The following is a 21,026-nucleotide window of genomic DNA, read 5'->3' as shown; positions in this document are numbered from 1 at the left end:
CCCCCCCCAAACCCGCCACTCGTCACGCGGAAGAACCGAAGTGGTGTATAATTCCATTTTACATAGCGTGTTTATCATGTACAACGATAATACGCGCAGACTTGGTTTCTAAAGTCGAAGAGGATAGTAACGGAGTCTCGTCTGTAGGGCAGGTGTTTCGAGAAAACGAAATATCGACTTCGATCAACGACTTGGCACACACAATAATAATAATAATAATAATAACCATGATAATAAAATAATAAATTGTTAATGATAAATCTTACTTTAGCGCGTATTAAAATACTTTAAAAGTTACGATATAAGAATAGCTACCGCAGACTCGCCCGCGTCTTCTCAGCAGCATGCGTTCACGAAGATGAATTGAACGCGCAACACATACACACACGCATTTGCACTCGTCGTTTCACTCAATTGCACATGCTCGCACACATACACACGCACGCATATACAATCATATATGCGTGCCACACGTATGCTTATGAAAAAGTATATATATGTACACATCCATGGATATATGTAACCGTAATATATATATGTATGTATATGTATGTATGTATATATATGTATATAGACATATATATATCCATATATACATATATATGTACTTTTTATCTACCTTGCATTTCAGCAAGCAGCAACAGGTTTGCTTAAAAGATTCATCTAAAATCTGTGTCTCTAAAACAGTGTCAGTCGGCTTGATAACGTAACGACGCAAGAATTCAACAAGATCGGCTGATCTACTTCGCAAAGCCGGCCGTTAATACTTTTTTTTTCCTTTTCACTCTTTTTCCCATCTCTCTCTTTCCCCCCTTCCCCCCCTCTCTTTCTCTGATAGCTAATAGAAATTACACTTTACAATTACACTTTATAATTACACTTAACGTGTTCCTTCGTCAAGGTAATAGTATATATATCGTGACATTTGGCATAAAAATGATATTATTGCCATCAGTAACAGTTGGAGCATATAATCGTGTTATTTTCATCCTTCTCTCTCTCTCGACTATATCCACAGAATAGATTATTCGCGTTTATTGACAACATCGGCGCTGTCGTCGTGGCGGACAAGATGGAATATCGTATTATGCTGACTGGTGTGATGGAAGCTATTTACGACCTCGTCATGAAACAGACGGTCATCTTGGTTTCACGGGCCACGTCGTGAAATGAATAACCGTCTAGGTTTGCTACCGGTGAAACGATGAAACCCGGAACGAAGGAAAGGGGAAGGTAGGTCACACACACACACACACACTAAGGCAGAATATAACACGAGAGCGGCCGATAGGTGGATAGATGCGAGAATAAGAAATAGTAGAAGAAGAAAAAGGAGAAGAAGACTGGGTGGAAATGACGAAGGATCGGGATGAGAAGCGGATGCTTGTGCGAAAGCAGAGGTGGCACAGCGTCATTACTGCGAGAACGTCGAAAGTCAAAAGGACTTGACGCGGCTGCGGGGCTGACTGTTCCTCGTTTGGCTGCGCGACGGTGTCGGCGTAGAGGTTGGCGTGGCCACGCCGGTGGTCGCGCGCGAAGAACGCGAATGTTTGCGACCGAATCGAAAGAGCCGTCAGAAAAAGATCACCTCTTCCTCCAGCGGTTGCTGCGGCGGCGGCTGCGGTGGCGGATCCCCGCGTTGTTGATGCTGATGCGCGTACGAGTCCGGGGGCGAGCGAGTGATGCGGAGCGAGCGATTCGACGACGAGTGGCTGCTGCCGGCGTGGCTGTTGCCGAGCTCCGGCGACGAGTACGCGGAGCCAGTGACGACGGCCGGGCTGCTGCCCGCGCGGGAGTGCCGGTCCGGGCTGTTATTGCTCGCGGTGCTGCCGCTTCTGTCGATCGTAAGGCGAAATGAACATCGGACTCAGAACTCAAGCGATAAAGCGGTGGATCAATTTGCTTAAGGCCATCGCACGTGGTTCAGGTGAGAATAACGGGCGTATCATCTCGTATCCGTCTTATCGCACGATACAGTAACTCGCATAAAGTGTCTCTCTCTCTCTACCTTGCATTGTTGTTACTGCCGCTGGCTAACTTGAGAGGCAATTGCTGCTTGACCGGTAGGTTGCTCTGCACCTTCTGCTGATTCGTCGCACTGATCAAGTTCAGAGGGATACGCTTGGCCTCGGGTTGGGACTTGCGCGTCTGCACCAGTTCGGCGTTCTGCGCCAGGTGGGACAGATGAATCGTCGTCGAGCTGGCGGAGCCGCCGACCAACGTGACGCCTTGTCGTTCCAAGGCCTCCAGCCGTCGGTACAGCTGATCCCGTTGCTGCGTCACGTCCCGCTGCTCCGCGACCAACTGCTCCCTCTGCCGCGCCAGCTCGGTGCGCTCCTCCTCCAGCTGGTTCTTCTCCTGCTGAGAGGCGGCGCGGAACGCGGCCTTCTCCCGGCAGAGCTGGTCCTGCAGGTTCCGCAGCTCCTCCAGCTGGCGATTCGAGTTCGGCCGGCTGCTGGCGGGCTTCGACATGGGCACGCTTCCCTCCTTGCACAAGGCCAATTGCGCCTGCAGGCTGTCGATCGTTGTCATCTGATTGTTTATTATGCAGAGCAACGTGTAAACGTGATGAGACAAATGCAGCGCCGCCAGATGTTGATCTTTATTCGTCTCCAACTCTTGGCTATCTTTTTCGTCGGGGTTCTCCTTCGGCAGCTCGCCGAGCTTCGGCACGGGAATCACGGCGTTCGAGTCACGCAGCGGGTGCCGCTCCTGGAACGCAAAGTGCCGTCGTGTACTTGCTCAGGGCCCCGGCAGAGCGGCTGGCTTGTAATTTTGACACAAGGTGTTCTAAAATCCTTGTCTGAATTAATTTCTTTTTCCCCCATCGCACGACGATCTTTGTCACATCGCGCGCGATTTGATAATATCTAATAAACTAATAAATGTAGCGAACAGAAAGACTTTTTAGTCTACGACTCCAGACGGACGGAGAAAAATTCCAAGTTGCAAAACGCTGCCTTGAACCGACAAGTCAGCGATCCAGCTAAAAATCCTTATCGTCTTTCTGATCACGTCTTCTTCGGTACGTACTTTACTGTGATCGAAACCAGCGAACGTCTCGGCCCTTCGGGGAACGCAAAGGGCCGGCGGAACGTAAGCCTCGCTGTGTCGTTCACCGGCGGAACTCAAGCTTCTCGAGAGAGTAGCGCCACCTGCGCCGAACGACAGCGAGCTCGCGAGACGTGTCGCTTCTTGCACGGCCATCACCACCTGTGTACGAGGAATTTGTATTTCCACAAACCTCAGATTCGCGGGCTCAACGCGCTGATGAATCGCAGACTCGATAGTGACGTCGGAAAACACCGAGACTTACCTCTTGCCACACCTGAGTGGTGTCGGTCCCTTCGTTGTGTACCAACCGAGCGTAATCGGGACCCTCCTTCCAGAGCTTATCGGCTCTCTCGTTGTCGCCCTCGTTCGCGCTCCAAATCTTCGCCGCGTGCGAAAGCCGCATTTGCAGATTCATCTTCTCTTCGAACAGCAATGCCTGCTCTGCGTCTTTCTTCCTCAACTCCCCTGAGAGACGCGAAATTTATGAATATAAATATTGATTTTTTCATGAGCATTTATTTATGTCATGAATGTAAAAGTAAATGTTTCTAAATGAATGAGCGAATGAAATAAATCTCTACTTATGGGCGAAAACAACAGTAGGAATGACGAATCGAAGAGAGTCGAGCAAGAGAAAGATACATACCGACGATTCTAAGTATATGCGACTCCTTCGCTTTGACGATGCGCTGCTTTTCCTCGACGGACACCAGCGAGATCGAGGACGAGCGAGTATCACGCAATTCGCTGCTGCTTTCGCTCAACGACTCGGTTTCGTTCTCGGGCTCCTGCGGACAGGCCTCGACCGCCGATCGAATCGACTTGATCCACAGCTGCTTGTCCTTTGGCTTCTGAATTTTGAGCTCGAACATCTCCGGTTCGGCCGGGTTGCTGCTTATTATGTAAATGCTAGACTCCTGGCCGGCCTTCTCGCGGACCAGCAGCTTCTGCAGCGACACTATACCGGCTTTATTGTCAGGCACGAAGAACGCATATTTCTGATCCCTCTCAGCCAAGAAAAATAATATGTCTGAGAGAACGACCACTACGATGGCAGTCATTTTGCCACGGCCTTGCATTAAGTATGCGGTGCCCTCGAACTTCAGGATCCTGTTGGACGACATTATGTCCGACTTTTTGAATTTGGCACCACGGTATGTCGCAAAGGACTTCGCGTCGATCCTGCGATAAAACGATCATCCGTGATCACGGAGGAAGGACGAACGAGTGTGAGAAGAGAGAAAAGAGAACGATCGAGGAAAGAAAGTACAGAATCGACTCACTTATTGTATATTTCTAATTTCCTATCCTCTCGCTCCTTGTCGGCTACGCAGGCATCTACGTCAGCTAAAATCTCCTTAACAAGTACCAGTGCTTTGCGTAAGTTTTCACCCTCCTCCTGCACGATGCCAGTCTTGATGAGCGGCTCCACCAGCAGTGGGTACTTCGTCAGACGTTGAGTAACGAACAGTATACACTCGGGTATACCCTTCTTCTTCAATAACGGATTCGTCTGAGGACACGGAAAGGAATTATTCCGCTAAATCGTTCTGCAGTCTACCCAAATAATGATTGATCTCGACCCACAAGTCTTTCTCCATTAACAATGATTTCGAGTATTATTACGAACGAAGCATTTGTCAAATATACAGGGTGAGGCAATAACCGTTACATCATCTTGAACATCTTCGAAATACGAGCGTAGGAGGAAAATGTATCCGAGAGAAATTGCGTCGATACCAATAGTCATCACTTCGGACGTAAACTTTTTCTCTATCTTCGTTCAAACGTTGAAATATTTCTACTTCTCGAAAATATTCCAGGTGATATATTATTATCTCACGCTATTAAAAAAAAAAAAAGTAAAATGTAAATGTGTAAACATACGTAGAAATACATCGACAAGTGTACACGCTATGAAAAAAGACCATCGAGTGGAGCTGATATTCGCGTTGGAAGCGTACCTGACAGTGGCGGACGAAACGAGCAAAGCGCGGATCGTGACGCTGATAGTACTTGTACGCCTCGACGGCGTCCCTATGGCGGCTGCAGAACTCCCCGTAGGCGCTCTTCATGCGCTGCGCGTTCTCGTCGGAGAACTGCTCGACCAAGATATCGGCGATCGTGTTGACCACGGAATGAGCGTTCTGCCGCTTGCGCAGCTTCTGCAAGAACCGCAGGTGGATGTCGATCAGGTCGCGCAGCCGCGGAAACATACGCTCGAGGTCCGGCTGGCCCAGCCGGAAGTGACGTCGCAGACCCTCCGCGAAGATTCTCTCCATAGCGAGCAGCACCAGACAGTGGTGCTTCTCCGTCAGCACGAACTCGTAGATGTGCTCTTGCCGCTTCACCTCGCGCTCGCAATGGTCGACGAGGCGCAGCGCGACGTTACGCCCGATGGCGGCGCTCCAAGAATCCGGCTCCTCCTTGCCCAACCCCAGCTCGGGGTCGATCTCCTCGAGGTCTCCCACGGTGAACTGGTGATCGTCCCCGAAATCAAATTCCTCCCATCCGCTGAAACGAGGTAGGAGAGTCGGTTCGTTAGTCGGCCTCGTTGCGTTTTCTTTGCAGCGTTTTACGGATGTGTATATCTCGGACGGACAGTGTGTGTATTTCGCTATATCGATATTCGTGTGGGCCAAAATTTACTCGGTAACGTCTAAGGTCGCAAGAAGAGAGGAGAGAAAAGAGATGTGAGATCTACAAACCTGGGAAGGTCGCGATGTTGCCCGCCATCCCCATCTTTCTCTTCGTTTATCGTTTGACTGAAAGAAAGATATAGCTTTGTTTCAGAAAGCACTAAACTGCGATCAAAAGAAGATGTCTTACTTCTTCCCTAAACGATGCATATACAATGTTAGGACCCGGACTCCAGCTTGTCTTGAAAGACTCTTGACAATAATATACTGAAATACCGTGCCGGCCTTTCGACAAGACTGCGAATTAATATTATGCGGTAGCACTTATATGTATATACCAACTCTATTTTATCTTTTTTACTTTCTTTCCTTTTTTCTTTTTTTTTTCTTTCTCTCAGTGTGACCATCGATACAAACCTTGCGTGTATAAGGCGATACACTTCGTATCTTCGTTTAAACGCACGTGAATTCTCGTCTAATTCTTATTACGCAGTCAATATGTATCCGATACATTGTCGAGTTACTGCATCGTCGTATGATATATATATTATTATATATATAATTATCGTCGCTCGTCGCAATGCACAGCTAACAAAGCTAGTGTTCAGAAATAGTGAAAGAGAGAGAAGAGATAGAGAGAAAGAGATAGAGAGCAAGAGAGATCAAGAAATCCTTGATATTGATATTAGCAAAGCCATTCGCGGAATGAGCGCGATAAACTGCGAGAGAGCCGGAAACTCTGAGAGTTCTCCGGTCGCCGGCTGGGACATGCGTCACGCGTAACAAAAGTGTGACCGCTTTGTCTTCTACGCTCCTATCTCAGATGCTGCGGTTCGCTCTTAAGCTTCTCTCTCTCTAACATCGCAATGCGGCGCATTGCATCGCCGAATTATCCGAAGAACACCATCCGTTAGACCACAATCCCAGCCCGACCGAAAACTTAGCTAATTAATTCGCACGCATGAACGTGAACCAGTCTAATGTGAGAGTTTCATGTTGAGAAACATCGAGGAACTTGGGAACGATGTGGTAAAGAAACGTGACAAAACCATACGTTTGATGGGGGGTAAGGTATACGAATGAAAGGACAGAAAGGGGGGGGGGGAACCGGTGATGAATGGCATGAACACGTGCCTACTGCGATATATATATGAATATATAATTATATATATACAGGGTGTTACACACGACATACCGTGCAAATTTAAGGAACATATTTCTGACGTAAATCGAAGTAGAAAACGTTCTTGGAACATGGGCCAAATTCGGAACGGTTTCCCATTTACAAGCGTTTAAAATAAATTATAGCACAATTTTTGGGAATATTTTTTTTTTATTAAAAATGGAAAATAACGAAAGAAAACATAAAAATTACAAGTTTAATATACGAAGGGAAAGTTAATACTCGAGTTGAATTAATACAGCGTATTAATGACGCGTGTGAACAAGTATAGAACTGATATCGGATCATGATGTTCGTACGGCTACTCAATCTCTATTTTAGATTGCATCGTATCGTGTATCAATGTCGAAAAGTCATCAGTTCAATCAATTTCTGTAATCTTCGTGTTATCTTTGTTTTTATTTTTCACTTTCAATAAAAAATTGCGCTACCGTTTATAAATTTTGAACACTTGTAAATGAATAATTTTCGAATCGGAGCGACGTTTATAGGAACATTTTCCACTTCAATCTACATCCGAAATATGCTCCTCAAGTTTGTACAGTATATTATGTAACATCCTGTATATAAAACTTTATACATGATATAATATAATTACGTATAATTATATTATATGTATTAATTTTTTATATACAAACGTTCGATTCGTATATACTCGTCATTTGTGAGAGATTCATCTTACGGACTAACACTCGTGAACTTACGCACTGTAATTTAGGCGAAGATTACAACGAAGAGGTAACACAAATTATATCATTGAACCGGGCACAAATTATAGAAGCAAGCACAAGATCAGAAGCACAGGCAGGGCAAGATGATGTCTCATCCGGGTCTGAAACGGGCCGGCAAGTCGATTGCCGTACGCTGGTGGTCGTGGACACAACATATGCATGTATGTGTGTGCGTGTATGTGCGTGTACGTGTGTCTGCGCATGATGTGTGTGTCGTGTGTGCGTGTAATACGTGTGCGAGGAAAGAGTCGAGGAACGAGAGACGCGCGTCTTCCTATTAGACGTGTAGGACTTAACACACGAACAGAAACGAACGGAACGCTTTCGACAGAATAGGAGCAACACATCAGATATCAGAGACTTACTTGACTCCAAGCTTAGTGGCAACTCGCCGCCAAGGGCTGTAGCTTGACACGGTTTTCTTGCTGTTAATTTCCCTTTAATCGTCGTACAATCGATCAGTTTCACGGTGGTTGCACGAGGGGGAATGCACGGGAGAAGGAAAAAGCACACACTGCATTAGGGCAACTTCATCTCGCCTTTTGGCTTTGTTTTTCCTCCATCTCCATTTCCCTCGCTACTTCTTTCTTTCTTTTTTTTTTATTTACGACCTTACGCGTGTCGGCAATCGCATATATCTTAACGAGTCGTTCCCCACACGCAAGAGCCTTTTTATACAATTCGTCTACCGGTGCATATACGTGGTCTTGTTTCATTTCTCTTTTGATCGACGTGACAACACAATCAAGATCGAGGCTGAGAAAACTGAATAATTCTCGGAGTTATGTGAATGTGCTCGACGACGACCACACTCGGTGTGATCGTCGTGAAATAACTGGCGATATCGGCCGCTACAGTATTATCTCCGTGGCTTGTGTAAGAGCAAACCGAGAGCTAGCTGAGGTCTGGGCATGGTATTCTGTACAAGTATATAGTACGTATAATAATATATATATGTAAACGGTATTATATATATCAATCCAAAATGTAGCGGCGCGAGGCTGAACGCGCTAAAGCTTGCCGTACTATTGATCTTGCTAAACTGCCAAATTAACCAGAAATAATAAGCTTCTGAGCGAGCCAAAGCCTCGGAGTAACAAGCATANCCCCCCCCCCCCCCACACTTTATGTATCAATGTATTGTGCTATCTATGTGCGTGTCTCAATGCGCAACAAGTGAAGCGTCCTCCGGCCGATCGAATGGAAAACGGTACGTTTTCGTTTTTCTTCCCGCGAAAGTCACGCATCGCGCACAGATCGTGAGACAACGAGCCCCCGATTGAATCGACCGTATCTCTACGTGATCCGAGTTACTCGTTACTCGTTTGTAACACAGGTAAAAGGAGTCGATCACGAACTCCGAGCTTAGGCCCAGCCATGCCATTTGCGTGCGAATCTCGAACCACAGATACGCAGATCCAATGCAAAAGGTGTGTAATCCGTTCGGGGGTGGTTTATCATTACCTTCCGCTTCCGGATGACGTTGGCAGGGGCAACGACGTCGTGGAGCCCCGTTTCACGCTGTTGCTGCTCGACATCGTGGAGGCGTTCGACGAGGACTTCGAGGCAGACTTGCTGGAATGATGCTTGGACTTGACGCATTCCAGCCCCAGCTGATCCTTGCATCCTTGACTCTGGTGAACCGACGCTCCGCAATCTGGTTTTGAAAAGTCGATTAATGTCACATCGTCATGCCGAGGAATCGTTTGATGTTCAAGGAGGTTGTAAGGCTGAGTGTATTCATATTCAGTTCAGTGGCGCATCAAGGAGGCCACTGTACATTAATCTTGAATATCATTAGTAGCTTCAAAATTTTATTTTTATTTTATCAGGTGTTAAAAATATAAATTTAAAGCAGCAGTAGTAGAGCTAATCTTAAGGAACACGTATAAAATACTGTTAACTTCAGTTGCAGATATTTCAGCTCTCGGGTCGATCTTTTTCCAATTGCATGAGCAGTTAGATAATATTTCAACGCATACGCAGTGCACGTTTCATTGAATTCTTGTCTCATTTCGCTTTACAACCTCTTTAATAATATCGCAATGGTTTTTCTCTTACTATCGCAGTGGAGGAACGGTTTATTTGTCGAGTGTTTCATACAAACATCACATGGTAAGCTTCCCTGAGTTCCCACAGTCATCGTCACCCACAGATGTTGCTGCTGACTAGTCTTTTTGCCGCTTTTGTCCTGAGGTAAGATTAAACGATAAGATCGAGCAAGGTTTTTAAACCAGATATCGACGTAAATACGATCTCAATTGCCGCCCTCACCTTCTTCTTACGGAAGAAGATCGAGCCACGCTTCCTTCTGGTTTTCTCCGAATGATGATCATCGTACGCGGTACCACTGAAAACGAAGATCACATGTCGACGTTGTTCGACTTTCAATGCGGAGCGGGTATTTGAAATTGTATTTTGTGAATGATCAGCGGTGCAACTAATGGAAGCGTCTCGATCTATCCAAACAGCTTATCACAAGAGATAAAAACGGTGTGTAATAGTCGTATAAATATGTGCAGCCAACGCTACGTATTTGAAAGAAAGATGTATAAAACATGCATAGACAATGTGACATAATAATTTCTTTTTTGTACACTGACGTTTCTAGCGTATATTCGGCGTACGTTCCCTGCTCAAACGAGTCTTAAACGGTCATCAAATCGCCCGCATATTATGTGTCTCTTAATTGATATCACAAACGAAGCTACAAACGTGTCATCTCAAAGCAATTGTCCGACGCGCTAATCCGACTCTGCGTCTGCTCTTGCAGTTGTAGCATAAACTACGGGCTATTTGTGGCTACAAAATCAATCGATCGATCGACCGACCGGTAAAACTGGTACAAACCGTGTCCATCACAGAGACGTAAAAGATATCCCGTGGTATCGTGTATAATTCGGCATAGTATGAAGGATTTAAGGCGTCGAGGTAGTACTCACTCGGTCAAGAGCTCGTCAAGGGATATCTGGGCACTCGGAGTGCCCTCCCGGTCTTCGTGAAATTCGTGGCTGTGTGATGTATGAAGATCCTCGGTCTCTGTCTCACTCCCACTACCCTTTTCGTTTCTTTCATGACGGCTGTTTCATGCAGGATCGCAGTAGCAAATGTTCAAGTACAAACACAAACTAAGCAACTATCGTGTATAATGAAAGTATATATTGCGTTATAAATATTCTCAAAACCGATCCGAGATACTATATTACAGAAGAATATATATATATATATACACACACATATATATCTGACGTGAGAAACTGCTCGCGCGCTCAGCAAAGTCATACGATCGGCAAGAATGGTTAATGAAAGATGAAACTACTAATCAAATTAATAACGGATACGCGCTATTATTACTATTATTATTGATGTTGCGGCTATTTTCGTGTCGTGTGAAATGGGAAAGTTTTAAGATATTAAATATACCCGCTACCGCTGACCGGGCGAAGTGCGCATCGAATATTATCGAATATCGCTATCGCGAGATATAATGTGACACACGTCAGCTGAAATTACGACAATACGCGAGCAGTCGATTCTAAAAAGAAAGATTCTACATATAATGCAAAACGTTTCAGGCATTCATGATTGTAGACGTCTCTGAGATTTATTGCTACCAGTTTAGTAAAAATGTTCATGCATGGATTGCGTTTGCGCTCGTTTCCGAGAGATGAGTTTTCTACCAGTGTGTGCCAAAAGTTGAGGAAAATCGATGAGATATATAAACGTACGCGTGAAGAGATGTGCACGTACATGGGTGCCTGGGCACACATGGACGCGCACGCACAAAATGTGCGCATAGCTTTTAGTGCGGAAATTTGTATACCAAGATCGCAAGCTAGATTACGACTGTACATCCCCTCGTACGTTCGCGTACACGTGAACGTCCTCACTTTAACAAGCTTCCTCGAAACAAACAACTTGTCTCCTCGGTCTGGCTTTGCGATCTTTCGTGAGTCGTGGTGATAACGGACTTACGCTGCGAGTGAAGGCGTCGTTCGAGTTCCGGCTTCGCCTAAATGCGCGTGAACCTGCGGCGTAACGATCGAAGGCGTCGATATGGATTTCTGAAGAGGTAAACGCGAACCAGTCAGTCCTGGCATTAAACTGCTACTTTCTGCTAATCTCTGACTACCCCTCTTTGTGACTATCTTCTGATATTCGCTCTGTCAAAGAAAAATTTGCCATGTAGTAGTCGGTCGTCCCTGCCGAACGTATCGTAAACGGCGGGATCCTCTCGGCGGGGGAGGAGGAGAGGGAAGAGGAGGTGGAAGTATCTCGTGAGAAATTACCTGTACAAGATCAGCTTCGTTCAGGGAGTGTGTACTCGTCTGCGACCTGCATGCCCGATTGCCTACGGCTACAGGTCCGGTGCACGATTTTCCATCTAATTCTAGCTCGTTCTCGCTGTCTAGGCTACTTAAACTAATGCTGCGTTGTCGCTGAAAAACGGAGTAAACGGAATACGTTGTGATTGAATGCGTGAGAGAGCGACATTAGCGACGGCCTTGGCGTATAAGCGCAAATGCGTATATATATATATGTAAAGAGAACAACGAAGCTATCTCAGAGAGAGCCATGCCATCGTCTCGTCGGGTGTATGTAGAGTGTGATCTCGTGACAACGGCCGTTGGAGCCGACCAATTTCGACGAGTTCAGATCTCGATGCTGAGGAGGGGGCGCGAGGTGCGTTTCTAACAGAGTACTTTGAATACCGACTCTGGAAAATCTGTTATTTCGAAGGAAAATGCCGTCACAATAGTTATCAGTTACTTGCCTGAGGATTCTATCATCGTAAGCTGTGCGACAAATTGTGCCGAGTGTGCGCATTGTAATAATTTTTTTATATTACACATTCATTCCTTGGATTTATCTGTTATAGACAGGTAAACAATATACGTTATGACCCAAACTTGTTGAATTAAAAATAAATAAGAGCAGATACGCAGACGTTACGAAGCAGAAACATGACATTGTAATCTTTCCTCATCTCAATCGTTATATCTGTCAGTGTTTGAAATTTTGTCACTTTGCGACGTAGTGGTATTCGAAGTGATGCGAAGTGTACGACAACCATCGATTGGCCCGCCATTTTGCTTCAAAATATCCCAGAGCCGATGCAAAATCAATCCGCATTCTCCGGACTTTGCACTCGAGCCGGCTTCAATCTCGAAGATTTATTCGTTCGCGATCGCAACGATATTCCTTCCGTAGCATCAAGATCCGCGGCATCGAAGCTTGAACTCACCGAAATCGAACCGGCCGCAACCTCCGGTTCCAACAAGTAACGGGCAATATTAACCATATTCTGAGCCTGCAGGTGATTCTGCCCGGAGTACCGGCGACGGCCGCCGCCGCCGCTGCGTCGATTCTCCTCCAAGTCCTCCAGATCCCCGGTCCAACTGCGTCTCCTGTCTATACCTGTCTGCGTCCGTTGTGAGCGAGGGTGGCCGGCCGGGCCCGGGAAGTGCGTCGGGGAACTGTTCGTGGAACAGTTGGCGAGGAGGTCCGGGTCGGAGCCGGTGTCGTGATGATGATTGCCGGGACGGGGTGCGAGCTCGGCCGAGGTCAGCGGGCACAAGGTCGGGCATGACGAGGTCAACCGTTGCGCGGCGTTGGACGCGCGATAGTATCCGGGAGTGTTCAAGGTCTGGTCTCGCATACGCTGGATGCAGTCGTGGATCTCGTGCAGCTGTTGCAGATTCTCCTCTGTGAGGATGCGAAGCAAGCGATTTGTCATCATGTACCATCGTACGCCTCTATCTTAACTTTGCGCACGTCCGGCGGTGCGATTGACGTAAACATGTTAATACAGGGTGTTTGACACCTTGTATTACCTGTATTACCCTGACAGGTACACGGGGATAGCGAATTCGATCACCCGCCATATTAATGCTCACTAAAAGGCCGCTGTACATAAAGTATCCAAATACAATGTGAGAACGATAGCATTTGACGATGAAATAATTAGTGTACATTCTGCTAAAATAACGTAACAATATTATTAGAAGGCGTTTAATCGTTCAAAATGCTGATTTTTATTTAAGTAACCGCTTCATGTATAGCAGTTTTCAGCATATACTAATGCGCTGTAGTGCGGGTGATTAAATTCGCTATGAATTTCAAAGTGGTCCGAACGCATCTTTCTTGATGCTGTTGAGAACACAGCCGATGGTCCAGTGAGAACATTCACTTCCCGAAAACGAGTTCTCTCATCGGATTGCGTTCCGAACTGCGTGTCGAAAAGACGTTCAAACTGTTTTGAAACCCGGGCACATCCGCTCACGTGCAGGTACTCGTTGAACTGGACAGTCTTTCACCATTTTGCGAACGATAATTACTCGGATATTAATTGAAGAAAAGATTGAAGTAAAAATTAAAGTACATTGTTAAAAAGTTTAGCAAAAAATTAAAGAAACCGCTGACAATCTCCCGGCAACAACAGCTAGTGCATCGCACGCCTGCACAGTCCAAAGTAGCCTTGACTTGTTCGTTCAGTTCGACGAGTTTCGCCCGCTTCGGTCTGATTCAATTTCATTCACAGAGTACAATTGAGCGGTGAACGCAGTTTCGATTCCAGTTCTATCGGCTTCATAAAATTTCGGTGCGACTCAACTACGAAAAAAAAAGAAAGAAAAAAAAAAACCAGTTACGACACGGCTATCGATTTCAGTCCCGGCCGAGAGTCCCTGCCTACACGGCGACAAGACTACGAACTGGCGTCTCCGGTCTCTGCTTTATATGAGAAATTCCGACGACCGGAACCTTACCTAGCACCGGATAGTTCTTGGCCAGACCGGGCGAATGCGGCGTGACGCTGATGATGGGCACCAGAGGATTAGGCTGGGCTTGTATATTAGTGCCGAGTGTGAGCAACGGGTGCTGCTGCTGATGATGCTGCTGGTGGTGCTGCTGTTGCTGTTGCTGCTGGTGTTGCTCGTCGCCACCAATGCCGACCGCCGACATGCTGATCGGCGTTTTCACGGTATTGTCTTTGGTGTAACCGGTCTCGGTGATGATGCCGCCGTGCAGGCTCAGGCCGCGCAAATCCCCATTAATGATAGGCACACGATCGCAGTCGGAGTGCGATGAGCCGAGATAATCGGTTATTACATCCTCCTCGCTGTCTTCGCCGCTGTTCGGACACTCGTCTGCAAGCACACCACCGTCGGGCCCGCTTAGAATCGTCGTTCTCGGTCGGAGGCACCCTCGTAGCCGGCGACATCATCGCGGCACGCTCTCGTTACTCGCGCCGCGTTACCGCACTGATTTCGCGCCGGAGTCGAGAAAAACGCTACTCAGCTCCATCTTCCTCCTTCCTCTGCCTCCCTCGCTCCCCTCTCTCCCCCTCGGGAGCACATTAGCGCGAGAGGACGACGTGTGCGGGTGTTTTCGTCGCTCGATAGCGCGCGCGGCAGCGGAGGAGGAGAGGCAATAAAAAGTAGCGTGCGAAGTAGTTTACTGACGCGTCGCGCGGAAAGGTGCAGGCCTCTGGTACGGCCGGCGCGCGAGATAGCAAGCGAGTAAAAGAGAGAGAGAGAGAGAGGGAGCATCCGCGAGGAGGAGTTCTCAGCGCGCGGGGGAGAGAGATAGCCAGAAAACCGATAGCGAAACGTCCCTCGCGCCTATTGACTCGCGGACCGCGAACAAACGACGACTCCCAACAATCGCGCGTTGCGGCCCCCTCATCTCAGACTCCGCGATGACGACGACGACGACGGCGCGTATAAAGGCATATTCAATGGAAATCAGGTCAAATTATATTCCGCCGATGGGGCGGCTAGTGGTGTGTGTGTGTGTGTGTGTGACTGCGCGCTTTTCCGCTCAAGTCGGCCCTCAAGTGCGCGCGGATGAACGGTAACGTCGACTAAGAGCATCCCCTGCGGCCTACCCTTTGCCAGGCGGCACTGTCGAGCGTCGGTCGGCTCGGTGTCGGGTTCGATGTGATCACGATCTTCAGAATCTCGCGGTTCGATGATGACGACGACGATGACCGGAGCGAAATCGAATGAAAGATGAATGGAAACGGGACCTCGTTATCCGCGCAATTGTTCATTCCGCAGGTCGAATAGTACACCGAGCGCGGGCTCGAACGATCTCGCATATCTCGTTCGTGAGAAACGACCGGAGAATCGTAACTCTTCACGTAACTCTCTCGCTTTTACAGCTGATTGCGAAGCCGCCGCCGACGCTGCTATTAACTCCGAGTACGACTCGTGCCGCGGTTCTTAATTCCTCCGGAGGATCTACGGTATAATTCCGGGCGCGTTAACAATGTCGACGCCCGACCGAAACGCGTATAGGAGTTCGCGGAGAGGGTTTCTCACGGGTCGTTGTTCGAGGCGAATTAACGTACGCGGCACACCGCGTGCCGCCCGCGACTTTGTTTTCCCGGGAGATTCTCTCTCTCTCTCTCTCGGCGAAAATTTCGCGATCTTCCCGAAAATAGGACTCGCAATGTCGCGCCGCGGGTTTCACTTAAGCGACAACGTCGTCGTCGTCATCCTCGGCGAACTGGAGCGAGAGCGCGAGATAGCGTACCGTGGCGAGCACTTTTCCGGATAGAAAGGGGCTGACAGACTGTTGCTTTTCCCCCTGTAGCTCCCGAGCGCGAATTGATCCGTTGGTCCGCGCGCGCCACCCCCGTCTCTCCCGCCACCCCCGACCCTGTAACCCGCCGCCAACCTTCAACTCGCTGCCTCCACCACCACCACCACCACCGTCGCCGGCGGTATCGGCGATATTTGTCAGATTTGTATCTTTCCACCCGGAGAGAGCTGCGAACTGCCTCGAAACAGATCTTCGGACGCCGCATTCGAATGTCTTTTCCGCACCTTTCAGATTATTTTGAGTTTTCGAGGACCGTCTTTTTTTTTTTGAGCTACTATGAACGTTCCTTCGGGGACGATTCTGACGCTCTTGCAACGCCGAGTGTCTTTATGTACAGTGTTCAGTTTCACGGTCGATTAACGGTAACTGGAGTTTAATTGACCTTTGCGTCTTTTCTTGCTAACGAAAGGGGGAGAGACGAAGAATCGGCTCGACAGAAATCAGTCAGTCGATATTGGTATTAAGAAAGAAAAACAGACCATACGTCGAATCTCATGTTGCGATTCATCCAAAATAAAATACACTTGCTTCTAGTTCAGTCTATCCGAAGAAAGAAGGGGGAAAAGAAACAAATCAGACATCAAACGTCACGTTGAGATCCATTCAAAGCAAAATACACTTGCTTATACTTCTACCTATAAAGAGAAAAAAGAAAAGAAATTAGACATGAAATATCACGCGTTGAGATTCATTCAAGATAAACTCCATTCGCTCTTACTTTAGTGTTCTACTCAAAATAGTCTTCTTGAAAACGACGTCTCTCTTTAACAAGGCATTTCACGCTACGTGTAACGTAGCCCCGATTCTCAGCCGGAGATATCGTTGCATAAAATCTTTACACCGAGGCGAATGAAACGCGAAATCTGATGGACACATTTGCACGGAGGCGCATGAATGCGAACGGCGTGTCTAGGCACAATAAGTAACCAGATACTTCAATTTGCCAATAAGCGTTTCATCTGCGCGCAGATGTTCGAATAATGCGTGTTTCACGGCATACAGGCGTGCGCCGCCGCTTCTTTGTCTGACAGTTTTCCGTCGTCCGCCTTCTCGCCGCGGAAAGGTTTCGCCATCGCGGCCGCCGACGCAAACAACAACCCTTCGGGCGTCATCGGTTACCAGGGGCAATCCGCGAGAGACACGACTGTATTTGCTCCAGCTGGCATTTGAATGTAGGCCGCGGCGACACGCTTCGAGTCGATATTATCGGCGTTATTTAATATTCCGGCGGTAATGATTTTAGCGGCGGAACGCCGCCATCGCCAGCAGCCCCGGAACGATCGTCCTCTCATCGCGAGATCTCCTCGCACACGAGCGATACTTATCTATTTGTCACGCAATGGAAAGCCTTAGAGCTCGGACGCAATGAGAAGAATACGGGATTAAACTTAGGGAATTAAGAATCAGATATTAGAAATAAGCTACAGTTGAAGGCACAATAGAAGAGGAGTAGAGATTAAAATATTACGCGTCTTAAAGCGAGAGATTACCACTTTTATTACCTTCTAGTGAATTTCTACCGTCCATTAACCGTTCCATTAACACTTATCATTTTCTTGACAATTATCGACTAATTCAAACTTTCATTCGTATGCTGATAATCATCAGATATTTCAAAAGTTAACTTTCAATTAATTACATAGAGAAAAGATTTCTGTAAATTTAGTATACACGTTTGACACTTTAGTATACACGTTTGACACTTGGGTTTCTTTAATATAAACAACAATTTAATATCAAATATCACTTTGTTTGAATAAAAATGTTATCGTTTCACTAGAATAATCCATATTTATTTGAGGGGAAAAACAGTTTTATTTAGAGGAAATAATATTCTCTCTCAGTAAAAAAAATTATCTCATTATATATTAAATATTGTTCTATTGAAATAAAAAAAAAACAAGTTCTATATTTTCCTAACATAGTTTTATTTCTTTCAAATAATTTATCGCTCGTGACAACCAACTATTGTAATGATTGAATGAAAAATACAAGAGAAATCTGATTTATTTGACGTAAAGATATTTATTGTATAAGAAACCAAATAATCCTGTTTATCGAATCAAATATTCGCTTGTTTGCTTTATTCCAAAAACAAATTTGCTTCAATTAAAGAAATAATATTAAATCCAAAGAAATCTTTTTCTCTGCGTACTAAGTTCTACAAGCACACAAATTACAAAAAACAGAATTTCGACAGTGTTCCTAATCCTAGTTCCTTATTTTTTTATTGTGGACTGAAGAATGGTCGTCTGCATGTTGAAATTTAATTCCTTGTTCCTAATTACCTGAGTTTAATTTCTCATTCCTTACTGCATTCATCTATGTCTAAGCCCTTATAGCGTTTACGGTAATTTTTACCGTTTACGGATGACGCAACAGAATTTCGCATTTATTAAAGAATAATGGCGAACTCGTTGTCGCTTTTCTTCGCGCCCGGAGAAAGCTCCAATACGCCTCTCTTTTAAATGCCACGTCGATTTTCGCATCTCTCCCTCTCTCTCTCTCTCTCTCTCTCTCTCTCTCTCTCTCTCTCTTTCACCCTCTCCTCGCTCTCCCTCCTTCTCTCTCTCTCCCTCTGTTCGTTAAAATGTCGCAGATAACCAAGCAAGCTATAAAACAAAAAGAAAAAAAAGGACTAACTGTATTATTTTCCGTGTGGCTAGTAAGCCTTAGCGCTTAGAGTTAAACATTGTTACCGTTATTAGGCACTGCGTTACTCCCACGATGGGATTTCCGTAATAGAATGTCGCGGTAAACGTTTTACCGCGGTCATTCAGCGTTGATACTGTCGCTCTAACGTGCTAAACGCGCCGGCGAAAATTCAACACACGGGTCAGAACGCTTCACCCCCCGGAGATACTGATCTTGCTCGTGTGCGTGCGTGTGTGCAAGGGTGAAATATAAACGTAATAAAAACAGAAATTCCCCGCAAGCTTGAATCCCGTTATTTCCTAAAAATACGTTCGAAACAAAATGAATTCTGAGGTGAAGAGGCGCGCTGGCGAGGCTTGAGTATAATGGCAATTTAACTGCGTTCCGCCCTTTATGGAATCGTCTCTTAATTGAGAAATAATGTGTCCAATGCGCGCGATTAACAAGTAATATAAAATCGATACAACGTGTGCATACGCGTTACATATTGTACAATGTAGCGAATGCTCCTCAGACTGATTTGGTATTGATCACACCTGAGGCACACTCTTTTGTTTCCGTTCAGACGTAAATAGCAATGGCACGTATGTGTACGCATCGAGAGACAATTATATGCGCACATATAAAATGCATACCACTCCGTCGCACATTTATTTTTTCCAACGCTTTACTTAGCATTCATTTCTGATAAGCCCTGTCAACTGGTCTCGCAAAAGTAAAAAATAACCGCCTTCACCTCATCATCACACCCATGATATCCTTTGTCCAATAGGGAAATGCTTCTAGCAAAGGACATAGCTACGTAGTCCGTATATTTTAAGACTGTGACATAATGGCCGCTAGATTATTCTTATCAATGTGTAAGATAGGAACCAAGACGGAAACCTCTATGGCAAGCGAGTAGATATATTTTCATATAATCCTAGCAGAGAGAGAGAGAGAGAGAGAGAGAGAGAGAGAGAGAGAAAGAGGGAGACCGACCTATCCTGGCCCATCTCAAGCTTTCAAGTAAACAATCTAATGTTTTTTTCGTTAAATGTGGCCAAACACATGAAGATTAGTATCTCGTTTGTGATGACTGTTCAATTTACACATGCACGCATGCATCTTACACACCAGACGAAGATAATCCGTGAGTAAGGAGGACACAGTTTGATTCGACTCGATGAATCCAACGTGTACTCGCCTACACAACAAACACCTGCACCCCCACGCGCTCTCTCATGACAGACGGAGAAAGCCTAGGGCGAAGTCCTACGGGCAACGCACAGGGACTCACCGGAGGAAAACGGGGCGAGCACCTCCTGCCGCTTCTCCATCGTTTCTCACCGTTTCCCTCGCGGATACTCAACGGCGCACTCACGTTCGCACTCTCTTCACGAAGACCGCAGACTGCAACAGTCGGAAAATCACCTGAGCGACGAACGTCCGGGAAGAATCGAGTCGTCGGGCGAGAGATCGCGCGACGCGACGGCGCCTCGTTTTCGGCCGCACGGGCGCCGCGCGCGCCGTGGGAACGTTTCTCACCGCGAGACGCGCCCGCGGACCGACGAATCTCCCCGGTGGGAATCTTCCGCGCTGGGATCGCGGAAGGAAACCAAGTTAAGAAGCGGCCACCCGGACGAGACGACGCGACCGAGATCGGGCGGCGTTTACGCGCCCGATCATCGCGCTCCGAGACGCACACTTTGTGTGTCGTACCGAAAGAGAAGGAGAGAGAGAGAGAGAGAGAAAGCGAGAGTCCGTATTGACAGGTGGATCGGTCGCGATCGCGATCTCCCGTCGAGCCCGCGGCGGCTCGCGACGGATACGTACCCGAGACGCGATTATCCAGCGATAGCCATTTAACGTCGCATACGCGTCGCCGTCGAGTCCGGTGCAGCTCGCTCGCACGGGGTAACGCAGTTTCGCATCGCCTACCCTACGTGCGACACGGTCAAGGCACGTCGACCATTTTGTACTGGCCGCAGTGCTGTACACCGCAGGCGGCGTAGGCGGGCCGCGTGTCGCCCCGCGGAGCGTTGTCGCGCGAACCCGCATCCGCTCTCGCGCGCGCCTCTCCCGTTTTCCCGCTGCTGGTGAAAACGTTCGCGGCACGAACAATGAGGCACTGGTCCCACCGACCACGGCGACGACGATTAACGCGAGTCGTTGGCG

At 47.1% G+C, this 21,026-nt stretch overlaps 1 protein-coding gene across 5 annotated transcripts; it reads right to left on the bottom strand.

Moving 5' to 3' along the window:
• Positions 1 to 11: 11 nt before the first annotated feature.
• LOC106743996 (rho guanine nucleotide exchange factor 18) lies at positions 12 to 20,853 on the bottom strand. Of its 5 annotated transcripts, none has more exons than XM_014618372.1 (19): positions 20,685 to 20,853; positions 20,149 to 20,261; positions 14,375 to 14,755; positions 12,853 to 13,313; positions 11,897 to 12,046; positions 11,583 to 11,770; positions 10,550 to 10,687; positions 9,882 to 9,957; positions 9,669 to 9,798; positions 9,072 to 9,264; positions 7,973 to 8,044; positions 5,763 to 5,819; positions 5,019 to 5,568; positions 4,338 to 4,567; positions 3,701 to 4,236; positions 3,317 to 3,519; positions 3,034 to 3,213; positions 2,009 to 2,712; positions 12 to 1,835 (listed from the first exon to the last, which is right to left on the bottom strand). In XM_014618372.1, exons 2-19 carry the CDS (start codon positions 20,186 to 20,188, stop codon positions 1,574 to 1,576), a joined length of 4,551 nt encoding a protein of 1,516 aa, XP_014473858.1. In that variant the 5' UTR covers positions 20,189 to 20,261; positions 20,685 to 20,853; the 3' UTR covers positions 12 to 1,573. The 5 variants fall into 5 exon arrangements, with proteins under 5 accessions (XP_014473858.1, XP_014473859.1, XP_014473860.1 ...); XM_014618373.1 differs by having other exon boundaries at positions 12,907 to 13,313; positions 20,685 to 20,852; XM_014618374.1 differs by lacking the exon at positions 7,973 to 8,044.
• Positions 20,854 to 21,026: the final 173 nt, after the last annotated feature.

This window comes from Dinoponera quadriceps, unplaced genomic scaffold (assembly GCF_001313825.1).
Source record: "Dinoponera quadriceps isolate SergipeBrazil2010 unplaced genomic scaffold, ASM131382v1 scaffold1252, whole genome shotgun sequence".
Classification (NCBI taxonomy): domain Eukaryota; kingdom Metazoa; phylum Arthropoda; class Insecta; order Hymenoptera; family Formicidae; genus Dinoponera; species Dinoponera quadriceps.
This window is presented reverse-complemented; position numbering and strand designations above follow the sequence as displayed.

Bases quoted from the DNA above. Each gene is read 5' to 3' on its own strand.
- LOC106743996 (XM_014618372.1), bottom strand. From the start codon at position 20,188: ATGGAGAAGCGGCAGGAGGTGCTCGCCCCGTTTTCCTCCG. The intron at 14,756-20,148 runs GTGAGTCCCTGT...GTGTGCTTGCAG, and splicing joins GCTCGCCCCGTTTTCCTCCG to ACGAGTGTCCGAACAGCGGC. The intron at 11,771-11,896 runs GTAATTTCTCAC...TTTCTTTGACAG, and splicing joins ACGAAGCTGATCTTGTACAG to AGCGAATATCAGAAGATAGT.